This window comes from Mesoplodon mirus (assembly GCF_964341445.2).
Source record: "Mesoplodon mirus genome assembly, chromosome: 4".
Lineage (NCBI taxonomy): Eukaryota > Metazoa > Chordata > Mammalia > Artiodactyla > Ziphiidae > Mesoplodon > Mesoplodon mirus.
The window spans coordinates 84,005,328-84,026,041 of NC_138979.1; the positions used below are offsets into that span (position 1 = coordinate 84,005,328).

The following is a 20,714-nucleotide window of genomic DNA, read 5'->3' on the forward strand; positions in this document are numbered from 1 at the left end:
GAAGAAGCATGTTATTTGATTTCAGTACTTGGGATTCTCTTAGTCTTCCTTCTGATTTCATATTTTATCTTTTTCCTTGATATTTTTCTCTTCAGATCATAGCGAAAAGAGAAAAGTAAGACTTCTATCAATTCAGCTACTCATTCTCTAATTTAGGCAATAATTCACAACAACACATGGATGGTTGAAGGAAGATGCCATTACCTCCTCTTCCCTCAGCTATTCTGGACCATGTTTTACCTTAGGTGCAGCATCCCTTGAAAGTCTCTGAAGTCTATTTTCAGACTACATTCATTCCAGTAATATATTAGCTGTAAAAGAGAAATAAAAATGCAGATTACACACTGGACCAAAGCAGATCCTGTGTTAGACAAAATTCTACATTAGAATGTTCAGATTAGAAGTTCTACATTAAGGCTATTACTGTCCATTTAGGCTGCGTGTAATCCATTACTTAAAATAACATTATAGCAAAGGGACTCCACACAAGATGTCAGTGTCTGATATGATCTTCTCTTTGTTCAGAACTGCCTGGATGACAAAAGTCTGGAGTCTCTCATCTCCCTTGTGCTTCAGATCCTGAGGCAATGCTACCCTAAGAGTCCACTTCCCTTGGTCACAGCCAGCAGTGCTTATTCCTTCCCAGTCCCTGGGAGCACCACCTCTGAACCTCCACGTGTTCTAACTGAAGATAAAGTATGTGGGTAGTTCTGTACTTATTTTGCTCATAGTTATGAGCTTTATGATGAACTTTTGCATTTGGATACTATTTCAGAGGAATGTGGATGAAAGTAGAATCAATTTTTTTAACAGATCAACGGTGATTATCTAATAAGTAATTAGAGACATGTATGAGAAAGCTAGTTTTTCATAATACCAAGCTTATTAATTTTGTCCTTAATTATTAACTGTTGGCACTTTGCCTGGTAGCTATGGAATGCCTGTAGAGTCATCTCAGCTGATTTTAAAAAATCTATTTGCAATCCCATGATGGAGTCCCTCCACCATACAGACTGGTTCTGGAATTAATTTGCCCTCAGGATGAAATTGAAATCAAACTTTTGCTGTTTTGCCACCCCATGCAAGTCATTTTAGAATACTTGAAAGTATGATTATCCAATCTCCGAGAAGGTTTTGTTGTCAGAAGATACTAGTGCTTTTCAACCTTGTCCTCCTTCCAGGGAACAGATTTTCCACAGGCATCATCTTGTCACAATGACACTGCGTGCTTTCTGTGGACTTTTGTTTTAAATCAGTTCCTTCGTATTAAAATTAGGGAATCAATCAAAGTGCTGTCTACATTACAACAGCTTTGACATCTATGTGATCACTAAACTCTGGCAACATTAGTTGCATAAATACTTCTACATAGTAGTTGCATAAATACTTCTATATTGGGTGAAGGAAGCCAGAATGGTATTCATGTGTCATTTTATTCTGCACTCATTTTGCATTCAGTGTGGGACAGCAGTTTAGACATCATGATATAGTGCTCTCACGTACCTATGTGCTCATGATTTACACATATGATAAGTGTAAGCGTGTTTTGGGATCCTGTACACTTAATAATGGCCCCTTACCTGTGGGAAGTACTAAGCATTGGGTAGCGAGAATCTCAATCCAAGGCAAAGGGGAAGCCTCATCCTTTTCACCTCTGTTTTTTTTTTTTCCCACTCAGAAGATTTTGAAGATGATGGAGACGAAGAAGAGGACAAAGACTCAGATTCAGAAGATGTGAAAGAGGAAGTAGGTACACTAGCCCTTGCTTCTAATGATCTCTACATTCATAATTCTACAAAGGAAAATGTCCCTTTCTATGTTCAGCTAAGCCCAGGGTAAAATTTTTTTCAGAATTTTAAATTAATTAATTTATTTATTTATGGTTACTTTGGGTCTTTGTTGCTGCCCTTGGGCTTTCTCTAATTGCAGTGAGCGGGGGCTACTCTTCATTGAGGTGCATGGACTTATCATTGCAGTGGCTTCTCATTGCAGAGCATGGGCTCTAGGCACACGAGCTTCAGTAATTGTGACATGCAGGCTAGGTTGTTGTGGCTCGTGGGTTCTAGAGTGCAGGCTCAGTAGTTGTGGTGCATGGGCTTAGTTGCTCCACGGCATGTGAGATCTTCCCGGGCCATGTCCTTTGGATTGGCAGGCAGTTTCTTAACCACTGTGCCACCAGGGAAGTCCCGCCCAGGGTAAATTTTAAGGATGGACTTTTGCGTTTCCACTTTAAGTCCTGGCAGATACTGATGCTCACTAAATGATGGCTACTGATCTCCAAGTTGTCATTTTTGTCTTGGTAGGCCCAGTACAATCCCATCGTCAAGTCAGAGGCTATCTATTATCAAGGCACTAATATTCCATCAGGATAAGCCTGAGGTAGACATTTAGGGTTGGTGTATTTAATGAATGTGAAGGATATTCAGGCTAAGAGACCATGGAAAGACTTCCTAGGAAACTTTTTCTAGTAGATCTCCACTGTCTTTGTAAGTCACTCTTCTCATCTACCCAATCTATACACAGGACCACTGCATTGTACAATTCCATTTACCTTGGAGTATGTGAACTGTGCTCCTTTGGGTTGTATGGCACGTATCCTGGCCAGCAAGGAAGTAGTGCCTTTTAGTCTCTATCAATAATAACCTATGCTATAGAATGGAGATCAGCCAACTCTCTATGAAAGGTCAGATAATCATTACTCTACGCTTTGTGGACGATACAGTTTCTGTCACAACAACTCAACTTTGCTGGTGTAGCACAAAAGCAACCATAGACAATGTGTAAACAATAGGGCATGACTGTGTTCCACAAAAGCAGACAGTGGGGCATAGTTTACTGACAGCATTTCTAGAAAAAGGTTTCTAAACCTTGGCATTCTGGCTGGATAATTCTTTGTCATGGGGGGTTGTCCTGTGCATTATACGATGTTTAGCAGCACTCCTGACCTCAATCCACAAGATGCTGGTGACATCCACCCCTTTGCCCCCCAGTCATGAATCAAAACTGTCTCTGGGACTTGCCAAATATCCCTGCGGGGCAAAAATCACCCTGTGGTTAAGAACCACTGCTCTAGAATAATGATAATTTATCTACGAGTTATAATTCTGTCCCCATCTCTGTTGGTGGACATCGACTTGGACAAGTCCCTTCAAGTTATAGTTCCTTAGTTTTGACATCTGCAAAATAAGACTGAGAAGTAAATGCTACCTTTTATGACATTCCTGGAGATGAAATCTGGATTAAAAAATCTATCTATCTATCTATCTACTTGTCTATCTATCTACTATCCATCCATCCATCCTCCTCTCCCCCTCCCTCTCTTCCTTTCTTTTTACATACCATTCCATCTACACATCTGCCTAGGGAGAAAGAGACTTTTTGCGTTCTCTCACTCACCTTGCTAATGGTAGTAGCAGACATAGAGGGACTACCTCTTAGCCAGGTCTCTAGGTTAAGGCTGCTGTTGCTATTCTGGTGTGCTCAGGGTTTTGTTGATAAATAGAATCATTTCTGAAGTCATCAGTAGCAAATTGGCTCTTTGCTGTGACTTGCCGATGCAGGCCTGTGGAGAACTTGCTGAATTATTTGAATAATACTGGGCTGCTGCAGTCATTCATCAATGCCACTTTCCCACCCCTCTTGCTGGCTCTTTGATAGCTGAATGTTTGATGTGTAGCATCAGTCACCTCTTGTATCTGATGTGGAGGGACAAGCTGCAGGCTGGTGCTCGACTTCACACAGCATGGGGTCGGGGGAGAGCTTTCAGACCGTCTCCTTACCCCCACTCTGCAGATGATGGTGGGTTGGGGTGGAGAGGAATCTAAACAAATAAATCAATCCAGCTGGGAAGGAAGCATAAGACAAATAAGTGAGGGCCTGGAAATAATTCGTCAAGAGCCTTCGAGCTGAGGAGAAGGTGAGAAGTAAGTGTGCGAGCATGCCTTATAGAGAAACAGAGGAACATCAGAGTAAGGGCTTGATTCTGGGGTGTAGCAGGAGACAGGGAACCGGGTTTTCCCTTGGAGAACCCAACAGCATTTGCTGCAAGTTATGTGGGCAAGAAGCCAAGAGTATTTATTTCTGGTCAGAGAATGGATGCAGGCCTTTAACTTGTGGCCTTTTCCTTTGAAAATCTTAGTTAACAATTGGGAGAAGCCTCTTAGAAAGAATGATTAAAAGGAACTTATATCTGTAAAGCGTCTTGAGAGTGTATAGTTGGGTGCTGTTCTTTGATTGAAAACTGTGAATGTCATCATAAGGAAAGAGAAACTTATAACGAATATAGACTAGAGGTTAGCCATGTTTGTTTGTTTGTTTTCTTAAGGAACACAGACATTAGATTTGGACAGACTCTGAAGACGAGGAGGACAGAAAGGGTGAATTCAAGCTCTTCCTTGCTTTCTTCCCTCCTTTCCTCCTCTTAAACTTTTTATTTCTTTCAGGTATTTTCTTGGATATGATCCATATGTGAGGCAGCATGCTAAGATCTTAGGGATGTTAATATGATACAAAAGCAAATAAGACATAGTTTTTATCTTCAAAGAATTCAGTCTAGTAAACTTGGGGATTGTCTCTACCAGAGTTTGAATCGGCACCTTCAAAAGGGTGTTGAACTCAAATCTAAGGCTGGGGAAAGTCAATATTGGAAGGGTCGAACCTGAGGAGGGAGGGAGTTATCTGGGTTAGATGGGTACCAAAATCCTAAATGATGAAGCTTCTCTGGGTTGCTGAGAGGACAGAGAAGCTGGTCCACTCCTAAATAAATATAAGCGTATTTATAAAGGGTGTTTATAAAATACAGAAGTAGTTGACAACCTGCTTGAGTGCCTGGAGATTCAGAGGCCAAGGTTCAAACTTTGAGGACCAGAGATGATCTCTGTTACAAGTACTCCACTTTGCTGTTAATACTGAGAAAGCCATCACAGGCAGTATATAAATGAATGGGCATGACTGTGATCCGATAAAACTTTATTTCCAAAAACAAGCAGTGGTCTATAGTTTGCTAACACCTGCTCTAAGGCTGAGTAGGGCACCTAGATAGGCTGAAGCTCATGGGTTACCTGACGCTCCTCATTCCAGACGTACCAACCTTACTTGCTGGTGGGGAGATGCTTCTCAAGGCCTGCCAGGTTGCATTTCTATTGGTGCCACCTTGGGGCATGGCTGAGGCTGTAGCAGAGATGGTGAAGGGAAGGAAGATCTGACAGATGAAGCTGGAAAGGATAAGTGTTGGGATCTCCAATACCAGGCTAAGGAGTTTGGGCCTGGTATGCACTGTATCTGAAAATATCCTTATATCAACCTCATGGGATCTATATTTCTTTTAATTTAAAGCTTGGAGAAAAATTGCAGAAGATGGATGGAATATTGCACTTTTTCCCCTGAATCAGGAATATAACATTTTTTAAAATGATTTTAAAAAAAATTTATGTTAACCCTCTTATTTATTTATTTTTTTGGCTGCATTGGGTCTTCGTTGCTGTGTGCGGGCTTTCTCTAGTTGCGGTGAGCGGGGGCTACTCTTCGTTGCGGTGCACGAGCTTCTCATTGTGGTGGCTTCTCTTGTTGAGGAGCACGGGTTCTAGGTGCGTGGGCTTCAGTAGCTGTGGCTCACAGGCTCTAGGGCACAGGCTCAGTAGTTGTGGCGCACAGACTTAGTTGCTCCAGGGCATGTGGTATATTCCCGGACCAGGGCTCAAAGCCATGTCCCCTGCACTGGCAGGCAGATTCTTAACCACTGCGCCACCAGGGAAACCCAGGAATATAACATTTATTTTCCACATTTATTTGATTTCAGGAATAATAAGCCAGGCTTTCAGGACTATCAGGTTTTTCCTTAACTAACAAAATAGATTCCTAAAATATAGGGTGGATTCCCCCCCCCATTTTATTAGGGAAACTTGATCTGGGAGAGGCACAGAAAGATGAAGAGATTGAACTATGTCCTTTCTCTGTAACATTCTATAACATTTGAAAAATACAGAAGTGTTTGGAGGAGAGTCACCGTCACTGTTAATCTATTATGAAATGATGATCTAGAAGAAGAAATAAAAGGTCTGGTATTATTCATCCCAATGAAGAAAAGGCTGATGGTGACTCGGTAAACTTTTAAATGTACAAAGGGATACAGGTATAGTAGGAGGTTACGACCTCCTCCCCAGAGCCTGGAAGGCTCAGCATCATACCTGCGTATGGAATTTTGACTCCTGCAGTCTTCCTCTTATTCTTTATGCTTCAGCCACTTTCTATTTTTTAAAAAAAAATTTTAAATTTATTTTATTGAAGTATAATTGATTTATAATGTGTTAATTTCTGCTATACAACAGTGATTCAGTTATATGTATGAATTCGTGTATATGAGTATATACATTCAGCCACCTTCTTTCTGTAAGCAAATTTAAGTTGCTCTATTTTTTTCTTTTTCTGTTAGTAATTTCTTCCCCCAAGTCTTTGCCTTTTTAGCCGTTATTGTTAAAATGTGTCCTCCGGGCTTCCCTGGTGGCTCAGTGGTTGAGAGTCCGCCTGCCGATGCAGGGGACACAGGTTCGTGCCCTGGTCCAGGAAGATTCCATATGCCACGGAGCAGCTGGGCCCGTGAACCATGGCCACTGAGTCCGTGCGTCCGGAGCCTGTGCTCCGCAATTGGAGAGGCCACAACAGTGAGAGGCCTGCGTACCGCAAAAAAAAAATAAAATAAAAAGTGACCTCCTTAGCTTCTTTGTACCCCAGCCTCACTCACAATCACTTCACCACCTCTCATTCTTCCCATGACATTTATCACTGTTCGAAGTTACCTTGCTCATTTGTTTGCTTTCTTACTGTCTTCCTTTTCTCACTAGAAGGCAAGTTCTATGGAATCATGGACCTTGGTCTGTTCAATTACCAATGAGTCTTTAGTACCTAGGAGAGTGCCCACTCATAGTAGGGGCTCATTAAACGTTTGTGAAAAGAGTGACCTAAATAGGGAGATAGATGAATAGGTACGACAATTACAGTTATGTCAAAGACAGTGGTGATGAGATAAAAACAATTCTTTGGTATTGTGCTTCATTGTTTACATAGTTCATCTCATTTTACATAAATTATTTATGATGAAGGCTGATAAATACTAACATGAACACTGAGAAAAACTATCATCTTTCTTAGTATTTAAAAATACAACCTTACATATTAAATTATCCTTGACTAGGCTAGCACTATAACTTGGAGGCAAGGAAACCGTGTCCCAGGATTCTGAAAAGTCCCATATGTAGCTTGTCTCGATATTTCTCAGGATGGTTCTCCTGATTGTAACATATTTTTTGAATGTGCCATTGTAGGATGATGACTTGGAAACAGATGTGAACAAGCTGAGCTCCAAACCTGGTCTTGATCGACCTGAAGAGGAACTGATGCAATATGAGGCGATGTGTTTTGAGCTCTCCTGCAGTTTTGAGGTAGAATGTATGCCGTGGTTCTACTCCTCGGTGATGCTAATGGGTTCCTTGCAGACCCTGGGAATCCAAACTGGCCTCCAGATGGAAAACATTGCTCATCTTTATCATTCTGCTTCTGGGATCTTTCTGAGAGGGAAGTAAAAGGCTAAACAAAGATATGAGAAGGTGGCAGAGATAGGATGCATGCAAGGGTCCTATCAATACAATCTGACACCCATCACCTCGGAAGGAAGTAGGATGAAGGTTCACATTGCTGCCTGTTGTCTGGTGGGCAAGGTGCCTTACTCTCATGTCCTGGGAAAGCAAGTGAAAATTCATGGTGATTTAATCATTCTCTTGTGAGAGTGGGATGGTTGTATGAGATGGCTTTCTGAAGGTGACCAGCCTGATTCTAGGATTTCTTTGTTAGCAGAAACAAATCAAGCACCTTATACCTGGTCATGTTAATCCAGTGGCTGGTTGCTGTTGCTTCTTCTGCTGTTGCTCCCACCAAAATTTAGACCTGCTTTTGGACCTCCATTATTTTCTTATGATTCTTAATAAACCATGAATTTGGCCATATCTAAGGGTACACGCTAAGTCACTTATAGAAGGGAGCTGACATTGTATTTCACTCTAGAAAGCAGAAAGGCATCGGTGGGTAAAAGTTTCAGGGAAGGAAATTTTAATTCCGAGTAAAAAAGAATTTTTCTTAAACAATGAGAATGATCCTCAAATAAAAGGAACCACCTTGGGATACAGGGAAGTTTCTGTAAATGAGTCATTCATCCAGGCTGTAAATGTTTGGGGGTGTCGTAGGAGGCTTTCATGTACTGCATAGACTCATACTAGACCCACCAAATGCCCCTTCCAAGTGTGCGTTTCTAGGATTCTGCCATTTCTTTGACTCTTGAAGCTTAGTCTTTCCTTGACTGACTTTGGAAAAAGTTTTCCAGTGCACAGGATTTATGCTTAGCTCTGTGCCCAGAGAGTGAGGACAGGGATCAGATTGTATTCTCTACTTGGACAGAAACACTGACGTATTCTTTTCCACTTTTAACCTGAAGGAACTGGAGTCCAAACCTGGAGGTGGTTTGAACTTGGACGAGACTCGGTATGCCAGTCACCACCACATTCTGACTGCTGCCTCCCCAAAAGGGCTTTGCTTGAATAAGGACCAAATCTCCTGGGGACAAGAAAGAGAAGTCCCTGTCCAGACCTCCCTTATGAGCAGAGTGAAGATGGGGAGGTCCAACATACATCTAACGTCCAAAAAAGACCTGGAATGAACCCATACCGAAATGCACAATCCAATGGTCTTGGGATAGGTTCTTCCGGAAGTGAAATCTTAGACGTTCAGGCGTCCTTCAAAGAGGATGCTTGGGACATAGATGCGATTTCCTGCCCAAGGATAAGTGCCTCCTTTTCCAATTCCACTAGACCTAGAGAAGCTACTGAATTAATAGATAAGCTCCTGCAGACACATCGGACGCATATCGCCTTCCATGACCCCTATCTTTGTATGGCCAAAGCTAGAAGAACTAGATCTGTGTCTGACTTCACAATGATGGCATTTCCTGATTTCTGGGGGCATTGTCCACCTCTCTCTGCCCAGTCCGTGTTGGAACGTAAATGTGGAGTCCAAAGGTGATGGTGCTACTAACTTGGGAGCTATATATATTTTTTCTTCTTTAGTATTTTTGTAGGTGGAATGGTTTGTACAGATAATTCTGTTATCTTCAGGAAAGTGAGCATTAGTCAGCAGCATGTTAAAAGCCTTAAGGAGGGCTTCCCCGGTGGCGCAGCGGTTGAGAGTCTGCCTGCCGATGCAGGGGACACGAGTTCATGCCCCGGTCCGGGAAGATCCCACATGCTGCAGAGTGGCTGGGCCCGTGAGCCATGGCCGCTGGGCCTGCACGTCTGGAGCCTGTGCTCCGCAATGGGAGAGGCCACAACAGTGAGAGGCCCGCATACCGCCCCCACCAAAAAAAAAACAAAAAAAAATAAAAAAAAAAAACCTTAAGGATATTTTCGCCAAATATACAAGCTTGCCTCCCTACTAGGACATTTCAGAGCCAAGAGTAGGGTGGTGGTAGACATGTGTTTCCACAAAAAGAATTTCTTAGACGATTCTAATGCAACCCCTTACCCCGAATCCATTGCAAATCCTACAAAAGGGAAAGATTATCCAGTTTCTCCAAATACTGGGATCATTCCTTAAGGGAAGGTTCTCAGGAATAAACAAGTATGGATTATTTGGGATCACTTTTCTCATTTACTGCACATTGGAATCTGATCTCTTGTTAATGAGAGGAGGTGGTGGACCTCCATCCCACAGTCCCAACCTTATAGAACCTGACTTGGCTTGGGGAATAGTTTTGCTGCATCACTAAGGATTGTAAGGAAAAAAAAATGCATCCTGCAGGGAAGAAATGTTGTGTGATGGATTATTCCCAGGATGCATGAAATGGAGCTTTGCCTTTGGATAGGCATAACGAGATTAAAAAGAAAATTACTGAACTCAAGGAGAAAACGGTTTTCCCAGAAAATATACTAAGTATGCATACACTAAGTCTATGGAGCAAAGTGTGCATAGCAGTAAGTTTTCTTAACTGTTAGCAAGTTCATCAGCAAATTGATGGTGGACCCCAAGAACTGCTTCCACTTGGTCTCCTGGCTGACATCTCTGACCTCACCCCTCTGACCTTATCTCCATGCTCAAGTTCCTGAGAGACACACCACAGGGGCTGGCCCAGCAACAGCTCCCCACTGGACAGGACATCTTTCCCCTGAGTCTAGGCCTCATTTTGACCTTCCCTCCCCCTTCTCCTACCCCTCCCCGCCCCAGAGAGCTGGATCAGAAATTCAAGGAGGGAATCTGAAATATCCCTTAGGTATCCTTCCTCCCTCTTACTTAAGTCTCCCAGATATTGGTGTTTCTCAGAGAGAAGATTGACCATAGTCTTCTGGAGCAAACAGAACCAAGGACTATAAATGACACAAGAATTCAAAGGCTTATTGGAGCCTCCCAGACCATCAGCAATCCTAATGTCTCCTTCAAAAGTGTCTTAGTGCAGAGGGCCCTCTTATTCACACAACCAGAGGCTTCAAAGTCCCTCAGCCCAAATGCTCTTGACAAAACTCCTTTGAGTAGAGAATCCTCCTAAAATGAAAATCTGACATCACTGCTTCCTACATTCCTACTGTTCAGTGTAGTTTTATTTTTTGATAAAGAAGAAAAGGAAGGAGGGGTGGTGCTTTTTGTACTCATTCAGCTCAAGGTTGGATCATGATTACATTTTTCTTTCATAATTCTCTGATGAGTCCCAAGGCCCTTCCCACATGACCATAGGATGAATGGGGTAAGGAGTGAGGGCCAACCCTTAAAATGTTTTCAATTTTCCTTTCCAGGATCAAAATATTTGAGGATGTCCGGAGGCTCATCCAGCCAAGCGATATTATAAATAAAGTTGTCTTCAGTCTAGATGAGCATTGGTAGGTGGTCTTGAACATCAGTGGAATGAGGGGGGTGGGAGTATAGAATATCCTTTTAATGGCACGAGCATAAGAATATTTTAAGTTAATAATCCATTCCTTCTCCTAAAATCAGCACAGTGAAAATTCGGGTTAAAGATCTGTAAGAGAAAGCTTATCTCTAAGAAATGCTAAACTGTGCCCAAGAATAGCAATAAGTCCTATGTTCAAAGGTTCTCTATTTCATTACAGGCCTTTGCAAGACACCACTTCTGACTGCTTACGGTTCTTCTCCAAGTTTGAGTCTGGAAATCTTCGCAAAGCCATCCAAGTGCGTGAGCAAGTAAGGAAAGCTGCAGGGGCCATACTCAGTATGGCTCAGCCCTGTTTTATATCCCCCTCCCAGGAGACATTTTCGAAGTTTTCCCTTTTTGGGACGTGGTGAGTGGTAAGTCATTTTTTTTGGTACGTGAAATATTTCAAGGAAGCCCAACATATAACAAATACAAGTGGAGCTGTTTGGTATGGAGAAGGGAAGGGCAGGCATGTTAAGATTCCTCCTCAGCCTCCTTCTCTTTCTTGTTTGCTATCTCAGCTTCTTCTTCCTACAGCTCCCGCTTTTATTATTTATTCTCTTCATTTATCAAGTTCCAAGGATCCAGGAGGGAAGACCTGATTAGGAATCTCCTAGTGGGAAAATGAGCAGTCCAGGATGTGCCTGAGCTCCTGGCCTTACTCAGGTCTTTCTCTTTATATCTGCCTTTGGCCAGAGTGTAGAATCCTAAACTCGTCAGTTGTGGTCTGGGTGACAGAGTCAAATGACAGAAAACAAACCTACTTACAGGCAAGGATTTTTTATGATCACTTTTTAGCGAGAGCATTGTGGGCATAGCAGACAATTGGAGGGTCATAGACTTCCTGGAATTGTTCTCATGGGTGTCCCTATGGTGCCAACTATAGCTTCATTCATTGTATGGTGAGTTCAGTGGTTAGAGTGTGTTGCTTATAGTGACGGTGGGAGGGGTGGGACACCATCTGCTCTGCTACGGCTTCAACAAAGCTCTCCCCTTCCACAAATCTCACTATACAGTGCCATTTAATCAGAGGGCCAGAGTAGGAGAGTATGAACGAATCAGGGCAAAACCATTGCCCTTTCTAGAAGAGCAACTCAAAGAGCATGCCAAGGGGATGGGATAAGAATATTTTTGAAAATGAAATATCCTGATGATATTGTTTAAGTCAAAGCTTTATTGCTAATTCTGCTGCTCAAGCTTGAAAAAGTAATTTTTTGGAGACATAGTGATTGTGTGGGGACACATAAGGACTTTCTGGGGTGCTGGAACTGTTCTACATATTGATCCAGGGAGTTGTCACACAGGTGTACCCAGATGAATTTGCTTAAACTCGTTAAGCTGTACATTTAAGATCTGTGTACTTTACTTCATGTAAACTAAATCAGTTAAAAAGGGAAAAAACAAACAGACAAATCTTTCATTGCTAGTCTAATTCATGTTTGTTGCCTTGCTGGGGATTTACATATATTATACTACTCAATCTTTACAAACAGTACTGCAAGTTTAGGCACCATTTCTTTTTTTTTTAATTAATTAATTTATTTATTTACGGCTGTGTTGGATCTTTGTTGCTGCGTGCGGGCTTTCTCTAGTTGCGGCCAGTGGGAGACTACACTTCATTTCAGTGTGCGGGCTTCTCATTGCGGTGGCTTCTCTTTGTTGTGGAGCATGGGCTCTAGGCGCACGGGCTTCAGTAGTTGTGGCACGCAGGCACAGTAGTTGTGGCTCGCAGGCTCTAGAGCACAGGCTCAGTAGTTGTGGCGCATGGTCTTTGTTGTTCTGTGGCATGTGGGATCTTCCCCGACCAGGGCTCAAACCCATGTCCCCTTCATTGGCAGGCGGATTTTTAACCACTGTGCCACCAGGGAAGTCCCTAGACACTATTTCTATTTTTCATTTGAGGAGACTGATGCTCAGAAGTCATGTCTAACATCAAATAGTAATGGCATATCCAACCAGATGTGACCACATTTTCTCTGGAATATAGCACACTTGCATTTTTCCAGGTGGACAGAAACTATAGTTGTATAACTGACTCTTCTAATACCAGGACACTGCTCCCCCCTCCTTAAATTTCCAAAGCCTCTGTCCAACATTGTGAGATAAGGATGATAACTATAACTTACCAGCCAACCAAGATCCTGGATCTTACATCCATCATCCAGAACCTGAGATGTGTAGATTTCTCAGTGTTGGAAGTTCTCTTAAAGGCTTTTAACCCTCTGATCTTGCTTCTGACTTTGCAGGTTGGAGTACGACTTACTGATCAATGCTGATGTGAATAGCACGCAGCACCAGCAGTGGTTCTACTTCAAGGTGAGCGGTATGAGGGATGCGGTCCCTTATCGCGTCAACATTAGCAACTGTGAGAAGGCCAACAGCCAGTTCAATTATGGTATGAGCTCTTGGGAAATAGAGACTTTCTCAATAACACCAAAAATGATGTCACTTTTGAGTGCTTGAATTATTATCAGAAGCCCTGCTTGGGTTGCAGAGGGTTTGAAGTTGGGCTGACATGTTTTGGTTGCCAGGTATGGCAAGACGGCCGCCAACCTATGGTAAATTGCTACTATGGGAGGGGAAGCTTGAAACTCTCCCTGTGCTATGAAATGTTAATACCTCACATAACTTTCCGCCGCTTCCTGCCTCCCTTGCCCCACCTTGAACTTTTTGAGGCCAGTGAGCCCTCTCATTTATTCCTTCTCTCCACCTCCTAAAACCCATAGAAGCAAATATACTGATCTGTTGATATTTGTCACAGACAGGCAAACGGCACAATTCCATTGGACAACACCGAGTTACACTCTCAGAAAACTCTGGAGAAAGTTTAAATTCTCCTGAATACCTGTGGCACTTTTAGAGGGGGCGTTCAAGGGACAATGACTGACTAGTAGCCCATATTTATTTTGAATGTTTCTAGAAATGGGAAATTCTGCATGTTATTGCTGGCTCACATACTAATGTATTAGTGGCTCTGAGTAAGGAAAAAATATTCCCCGTAGCTCCAGGTCCAAGCATAGGACATTACCTCTATTTTGTACTGATTAAATAGACTCTTGCTGGTATAGAAAGAGAAAAGGTGAGCCTTGGCTCTTGTATTCACTTGATGCAGCGGATGTAACAAATTGTCACACATTTTGTGGCTTCAAAGAAGACAAATATATTCTCTTACAGTTCTGGAGTCCACAAGTCCCAAATCAGTTTCACTGGTCTTAAGTCAAGGCGTTGGAAAGGCCATGCTTCCTCTGGACATTCTAGGGGATTATTTGTTTCCTTTCCTTTTCCGGCTTTTAGAGGTATGTTCCTCACATTCCTTGGCTCATGGCCCTTTCCTCCATCTTCAAAGTCAGCTGCATAACATCTTCAAATCTCTCTGCTTCGGCCACATTGCTTTTCCTCTGTAGTCAAACCTCCCTCTACCTCCCTCTTGGAAAGACATGTGTGATTGAATTTAGGGCCCACCAGGATAATCTCCCCATCTCAAGATACTTAATTTAACCATATCTACAAAGTCCCTTTTGTCATATAAGGTTAATATACAGCTTCCATGGATTAAGACCTGGGTATCTTTGAGGGCCATTATTCAACCTACCACAGCTCTCCTTTTCTATTCCCCCCCACCACCCACCTAATGGATTAACTCTGCCTTTATTTTGTGTAGGGATGCAGCCAACTCTGTATTCTGTGAAGGAGGCTCTTCTTGGTAGGCCTGCCTGGGTACGGACAGGCTATGAAATCTGTTATTACAAGTAAGTTAGAGTGTTGTTAGCTTCCTTTGTTCTTCTGTTCTCTCTCAGTTTCCTGCTTCTCCATGTTAATCTTACAAACCTGAGCAATCTGTGCTTGTCTGCTGTACTTGTCACTCTTCCAGTGGCAAACGCTCTGTCCTTCAGAAGCCTAAGCGTGTGAAATGGCACCCACAGTAGACCTCAAGAAATATCTTTTGGTTTTCTGAAAAGTCATCTATTCTTATTTAAACACCTTAAAACCTTTAGACCTTACTTTTGGATATTATTATATAGACTCAACCTATGATTAGTGCATCAAGCTTCAGTTCTTTTCCTGTTTCCATTGGTCCCAGTGAACAAAAAGTGTGAGATATTCTAACTTAATTCTTATCCATCCCATGCTTCAGTTTTCCAAAGCAGATAAACATGAATATGTGAGAAATATACTTAAGTAACTGTTGCTCCACAGAAAGATACATTTTGGAAAAAATAGAAGAGAAAGGTATTTTCAGAATTCATCTTCAACTCTTGATCAGTAGCCACTTCCATCAATGTATCCTGTAAAGGTGTAATGAAAGTTGAATTATCCATATATTTTGATAAAATACATGCATGCATTCCAGACCCATGAATTGCTTATTTGTGCACTTTCCTTTGCTAGAAAATAAAATACAAATTCATAAGGCAAAAAAAGGATAGGGAGTGTGGACAGTTAGAAACTATGTAGTTAATTATTATCTTGTTGCTGGTTTCTTATAAAAAACTGATACGCTAGTACTTATTTTCTTGGATAAAGTAATTTACATCTCTTTCTGAGATGACAGGAGGCCCCTAAAAATATTATCAGGCATTCTTGAGTTCAGGATAGTTGCAAATATCACAAAGAAAGAGTAAAAATGCTTATGCCTCTTGGCTTTTGAGACTATAAGGACAGGAGCATTGACAGATAAGAAGGTCAAGAATCTTGTTGCTCTATCAGACACAAGGGCAATCATCACCATAGAAGTAAGGATAGTCTATAAAGCACAGAGATGGGCTAACAGTTTGTAATGAAAGAGTCAGCAGTCTTTAGTCTTGGATGTATTAGAATATGGACCTGGGTAGTATTTTCATTATATTCTTCAGAACAATAGCAAAGCCATACAATGTTGTTGGTTTTCCATAGCAATGACTTTCTGACCCACCTATCTGCAGACTCTCAGGATCCTCTTATGGTCCAAAGAGATTGAGACTAAAATCATCTCAAGGTGACAGGGGCCACAGCTGTAAGGGAAAATAATGGAAGCATAAATTTGGACTTTGGTGTGTCAAGAATAATTTTTAGCATCCTCGAGAAATAGTAATTCTAAATAAACATGAAAGACCCGGCTTGCAGTGGGCTTGGATCTGGAGGTTAGTAAGAGATTGGACAAACATAACATTCAGCATCCTTTGGGGGGCGGGGCAGCTGTCCCTGGAGGCTGCTTCCTTGGAGGTGGGGGATAAGGCGTGGGCTTAAGGGGATTTAGAATCTGCCAAGAGGAAAAGGAAGAAATCAAACATCCCAAAGCAGAGCCTTGGCCTAAAGAATGACAATGTTAATGTTAATAGCTTTTAGATTCATGAACAAGACAATTGTTATGTGATTAAAGAGTAACAGAGGGGTAACATGAAAACCATGAATGTGTAATGTAATTCGTTTTTCATCTTCTAGCCATGAATACAACAGAGATGAATGGATAAGATTGCTACATTATAACATGGTTTGTTTTACACCAATTCACCGCATTGTGTTAACATATTTCCAATAATGGGATCTAACAACAGGATAGATATGTTATGTGTATCTCTATTCAACTGCAAATCAGAGTGCTTTTCCCTACTGTAGAATGCCTTAGATTATACAATGTATTTATTTCTCTCTTTTACCCATCACAGTCTTTGAGTTGATCTGCTTTTGAAGATTTTTTGGCTTCATCCCTGACTTTATGCTCTCTAATGTATTAATTTGGGAGAACTTTACCTCCTATTTCTTTGTCTCCAATATGTCATCAGGAACTCAGAAGTCTTATTTCTATTACATTCTTATATTTAGTACCATGTTCTAAAGGGGGTGCCAGGGTGCTTATTGTGGAGAGAACCATGAGCCATGGTACCTGAGTATATCTATGGGAGGGTGAAAGAAAAGAGTACTCAGAAAGAATGGGATATCCATTTCCTTCAAAAAGAGATAGCAACAGTGATCAGTTAAGGAGGTGGGCCAACTGCTTTGTGGGTCGGAGCATCATCACTTAGAAAGTGATCTCCAGAGTATTTTGATAAGATATACTAATCCATGTACTTTTAATATAGAATTGTTCATAATTTAAAAAAATCAATTATACATGCCTTACTATACTAATATATTATGCATACTAGAAAACATGCAGAAAGTTTAGAATTTTAAGACATGGGGGAAAGATGAGAAAAATAATTTTCAATTTAAATCTTTAAATTTTAAATGTCAAATTGTTATATATTTTTTTACTATTGGTAACTCAGGGCATCCTATACCCTTAAGGTTTACCGTGAAAAATATAGTTGTAAATTGCCTTTTGGCTAATTTTGAAAAATGGTGGTTAACTTCTCCAATCTAATTAGATAATTTTTACACAAATAAGAATTCTTGAGAAAGAGCTAATATTAAGGTAGGAAGTAGGCCATGTCAGTTCTTTCATTTTCTCGGTCATTTGTGTTTAAAATGTAATATTATTATCAATCTCTGAATTCCAAGCAGAATTTAGAAAATACTAATTATCTATATTGCAGGGTTTAGTTTAATTTAGATAATATAATCTGTAAATCCACTAGAGAAGTCTTCTGCAAGTTTAAATACCTTGCCAGAAGTTGAAATCTAAAGAATGAGAGAGATGGTGAGCTACTCTCATCCCTCCCTCAGGAAGCCTACTGTACAGCAGTCAATACTAAACTACCTGACCTATGAAAACCATAGATATAAAATGTAATGTATTTTTCATATTCCAGCCCTGGAAAACAACAGAGAAGAATGGATACGACTGCTATAGTGTAATCTAGCTTGTTTTATAATTATTCATCATAGTAGCTTGACTTGGACAGCATAGGGGCAGCGTTGTCCATCCCCATATTAAACCTTAGACAACTTTCTTTCTTCCTTATTAGGTCATAATAAATTTAAAGAGAAATTCTAATATCTTCTCCCTGTGTTCAGTAGATCTGATCTTCTTGCCCCTCCCCTGGGGTACCTGCTCCCCCCCATCCCACCCCCTCGCCCACCCACCTGGCAGATCCCTAAGCTAGAAAATCAAAAGGGATCCTCCAGAGGGAAGAACAGAAATGGGCAGGCTTATTTTTCCATGCCTCTTGTAAAAGTAAGCAAGGACTGTTTTAGTTCCTGCTTTATTGACTTCCCTGCGGTCTGCTCCTCCCTCTAATGTACAGAGCCTCACACCTTTTTGAATTTTCTCCCAGCTCTGGTCTAAAGTAATTTTGGTGCTGAAGGGCAGAGGGAGGGAAGCTGCATGCTCAGAGTGGCCATGTAATACACAACAGCTGATCTCTTCTGACATTTATCTCTGCTCGTGAGAGGAGATGGAACAGCTCACTCATGAAGATGAATGTCATACAAGAGCTCTGCCATCATGCATCCTTCCCAGGGATCTCAGGAGAGAGATTTGGTGCTATACAGAATATTAGAAACTCTGTAGACACAGGGTAGCCTGGTGACTTGACTGCCCTGCCTTATTAGATCCTGTTAAGTGAAATGATGCTCCCATGTTAAACAGAGCCATCGTCATTATAAGTTTATCTAATTCACTCTCTATCTTGGCATTTGCTTCTTTCATGCACACAAAGAAAAAAAAAGATAAAATTAAAAGATAAAATTTTAAAAAATGACTTCCCAGCATATTTTAACGTACAAATGGAAGGAGACTGAATTCATAACCATGCATTTGTGTACTTTGCTCCTTGCTTCATTGAAAGCTTTATGATTTTAAAAGTGCAGACCCTTCCGAGGATAAATTGTTCAGAGAATGGAAAAGCAAAGGGGAGCCTTTTAGCTGTGGAATGGCTCAGCTACCCATATCATCTTTGACCCAACATGCATCTAGGATCTGGCATATTTGAGAGCACACTTGATTTTCACCAGGCTTCTTCTCCGCCTAGAAGAGCAGATCAAGGAGAGAAAGTTTCTGGAGTGAAACTTCTACCACTCATTAATGATGTGACCTTGGGGCAAATTATTCCAGCCTCTCTCAACTTCAGATTCCTCATCAGTAAAAGGGGATAATAATGGTATCTACCTGATAAATCTGTGCTGAGGATGAAGTGAAATGAGATAAAGCACATGGAAATCTTACAACAGTGTCTGGTGCATAGTGGATGTTCAGTGAGTGTTAGCAATTATTAGTAATTAGTAGAAGCTTCTTAGTGGCATCAAATACCATTGACATAAAGAATCATAGTGGTATGAATAATTTTCTCACTAGCTATCATCTGGATTATTTTACATTCCTTCTGTTATTTTAGACTTCAGGTTTATAGGTATCTCTGATTTATGAAAACCGAAACTTCCAATTCTTGCTTGCTGAAGTAAACCAAAAGACCTCTTGTCCTTTTATCCATTCTTATGAGACAGGTGATAAAATGAAAAATAATCTTGTTTTTGGGGTAAGCCCGCACCTAGGGTTGAATCCTGTTTATTGTGCTTGTTGTGTGGAGTTCCTCAAGACACTTAACATCTCAATTTTCCCAGTCTGTAGAGTGTGCATAATAATACCTTGAAAGGATATAATTAGGATTAGAGATAAGATATGCCAAGTATTCTAATGATTACTTCTAGAGTCTTAGGTCCATTTATTCTACAGGCCTTAGTTGAACAGCTGCTAAGTCCAGGTACTGTGCCAAGCGTGAAGATATACAGACAAATAAGCATAATCCCTGCCATAAAGCATGGGCAGTGAGGGAGAGGCACAATGTGATAAGAATTATGTAAAAGGGTGGATATTGGGGAAGACTTCCTGAAAGAGGAAACACTTGTGTTGAGTCTTGAAGGAGGAAGAAGAGTTGGCTAAATGAGGAAGAAGGAAAGCATTTCCATACAAAGGAAGAACATGGGAACCATTTGAAATATAAAGGATGAATGTTACTGCCTTGCAAACATCCCTCAGTATGTTCATATCATAATTGGGAAAACAAAAAGAACTTGATAGGATCTCACTTTATCATGGACAGATCTAATTCTAGCAAGCCAAGTGTTTCACTTTGGAGATTTATGGAACACTTCACTTTGAAGAAGGTGATCTTGGGAAAGTTTAAAGGTTTCTGAAGAGGAAAACTTTGCTAGAGGTGGAGTCATCTCCAGGACTCTCCCACTACAATGTAGCCACCAGGAGACTCCAGTGGGGAAGCCTGACGTTTGCTTTTGTTTCACCTACAGCGTAGACCCTGGATTAGGGTAGCAAGTGAATCTCCTTTAGCTGAAACTCATCCTAAATGAGGTGATTTTCATTTTTCTTAAATTCCAGCCATCAGCAACCATCCTGAAGAGGGCTGGATTATTAGTGGGGAGCTTTTAGTCTTGCCCACGACAATCTTGCCCATGAAGCTACAGCAAGGGTGTGTGTACAACAGGCGTGTGTGTGTGTGTGTGTGTGTGTGTGTGTGTGGAGGTAGATTTTATAGCCCAAACTACCAACTTTCCTTAAATCACTAGAACCTTGGTCCACAGAAGCTCAAAAGCTAAAAATTATTCTATTTTATTTCTCTCTCTATTTCACTGTAGCTGTTCCCTGCCTGGAGTCCAGTTTTGGTTTGAATGGTGGAAAGAGCCTAGGGATGGGAATTTCATATACTTTTTTTTTTCTTTTTTCAGAGAGAGCAGCAACTAGGGTACATTTATTTCCTCCTGGGCCTGGCAGGCTGGGAGCAGAATACAGACAGAGGCACTGGGGCATGTGGCCTGTTATGGCCTGGAGTTTAGCTGCCTGGGTGGTAACTGAATGGGTGTGCCAGGGTGTGTAGGG

At 41.3% G+C, this 20,714-nt stretch overlaps 1 protein-coding gene across 1 annotated transcript in view; it reads left to right on the plus strand.

Moving 5' to 3' along the window:
• Nucleotides 1-20,714, plus strand: part of LOC309802862 (uncharacterized protein) — a gene marked incomplete at its 5' end in the record, with an annotated part of 165,200 nt that overhangs the window by 78,421 nt on the left and 66,065 nt on the right. The window contains 9 exon segments of the mRNA XM_082618744.1: nucleotides 526-700; nucleotides 1,691-1,746; nucleotides 7,320-7,436; nucleotides 8,483-8,690; nucleotides 8,693-9,062; nucleotides 10,827-10,910; nucleotides 11,142-11,232; nucleotides 13,217-13,358; nucleotides 14,625-14,712. Coding sequence (XP_082474870.1) covers nucleotides 526-700; nucleotides 1,691-1,746; nucleotides 7,320-7,436; nucleotides 8,483-8,690; nucleotides 8,693-9,062; nucleotides 10,827-10,910; nucleotides 11,142-11,232; nucleotides 13,217-13,358; nucleotides 14,625-14,712 — 1,331 coding nt within the window.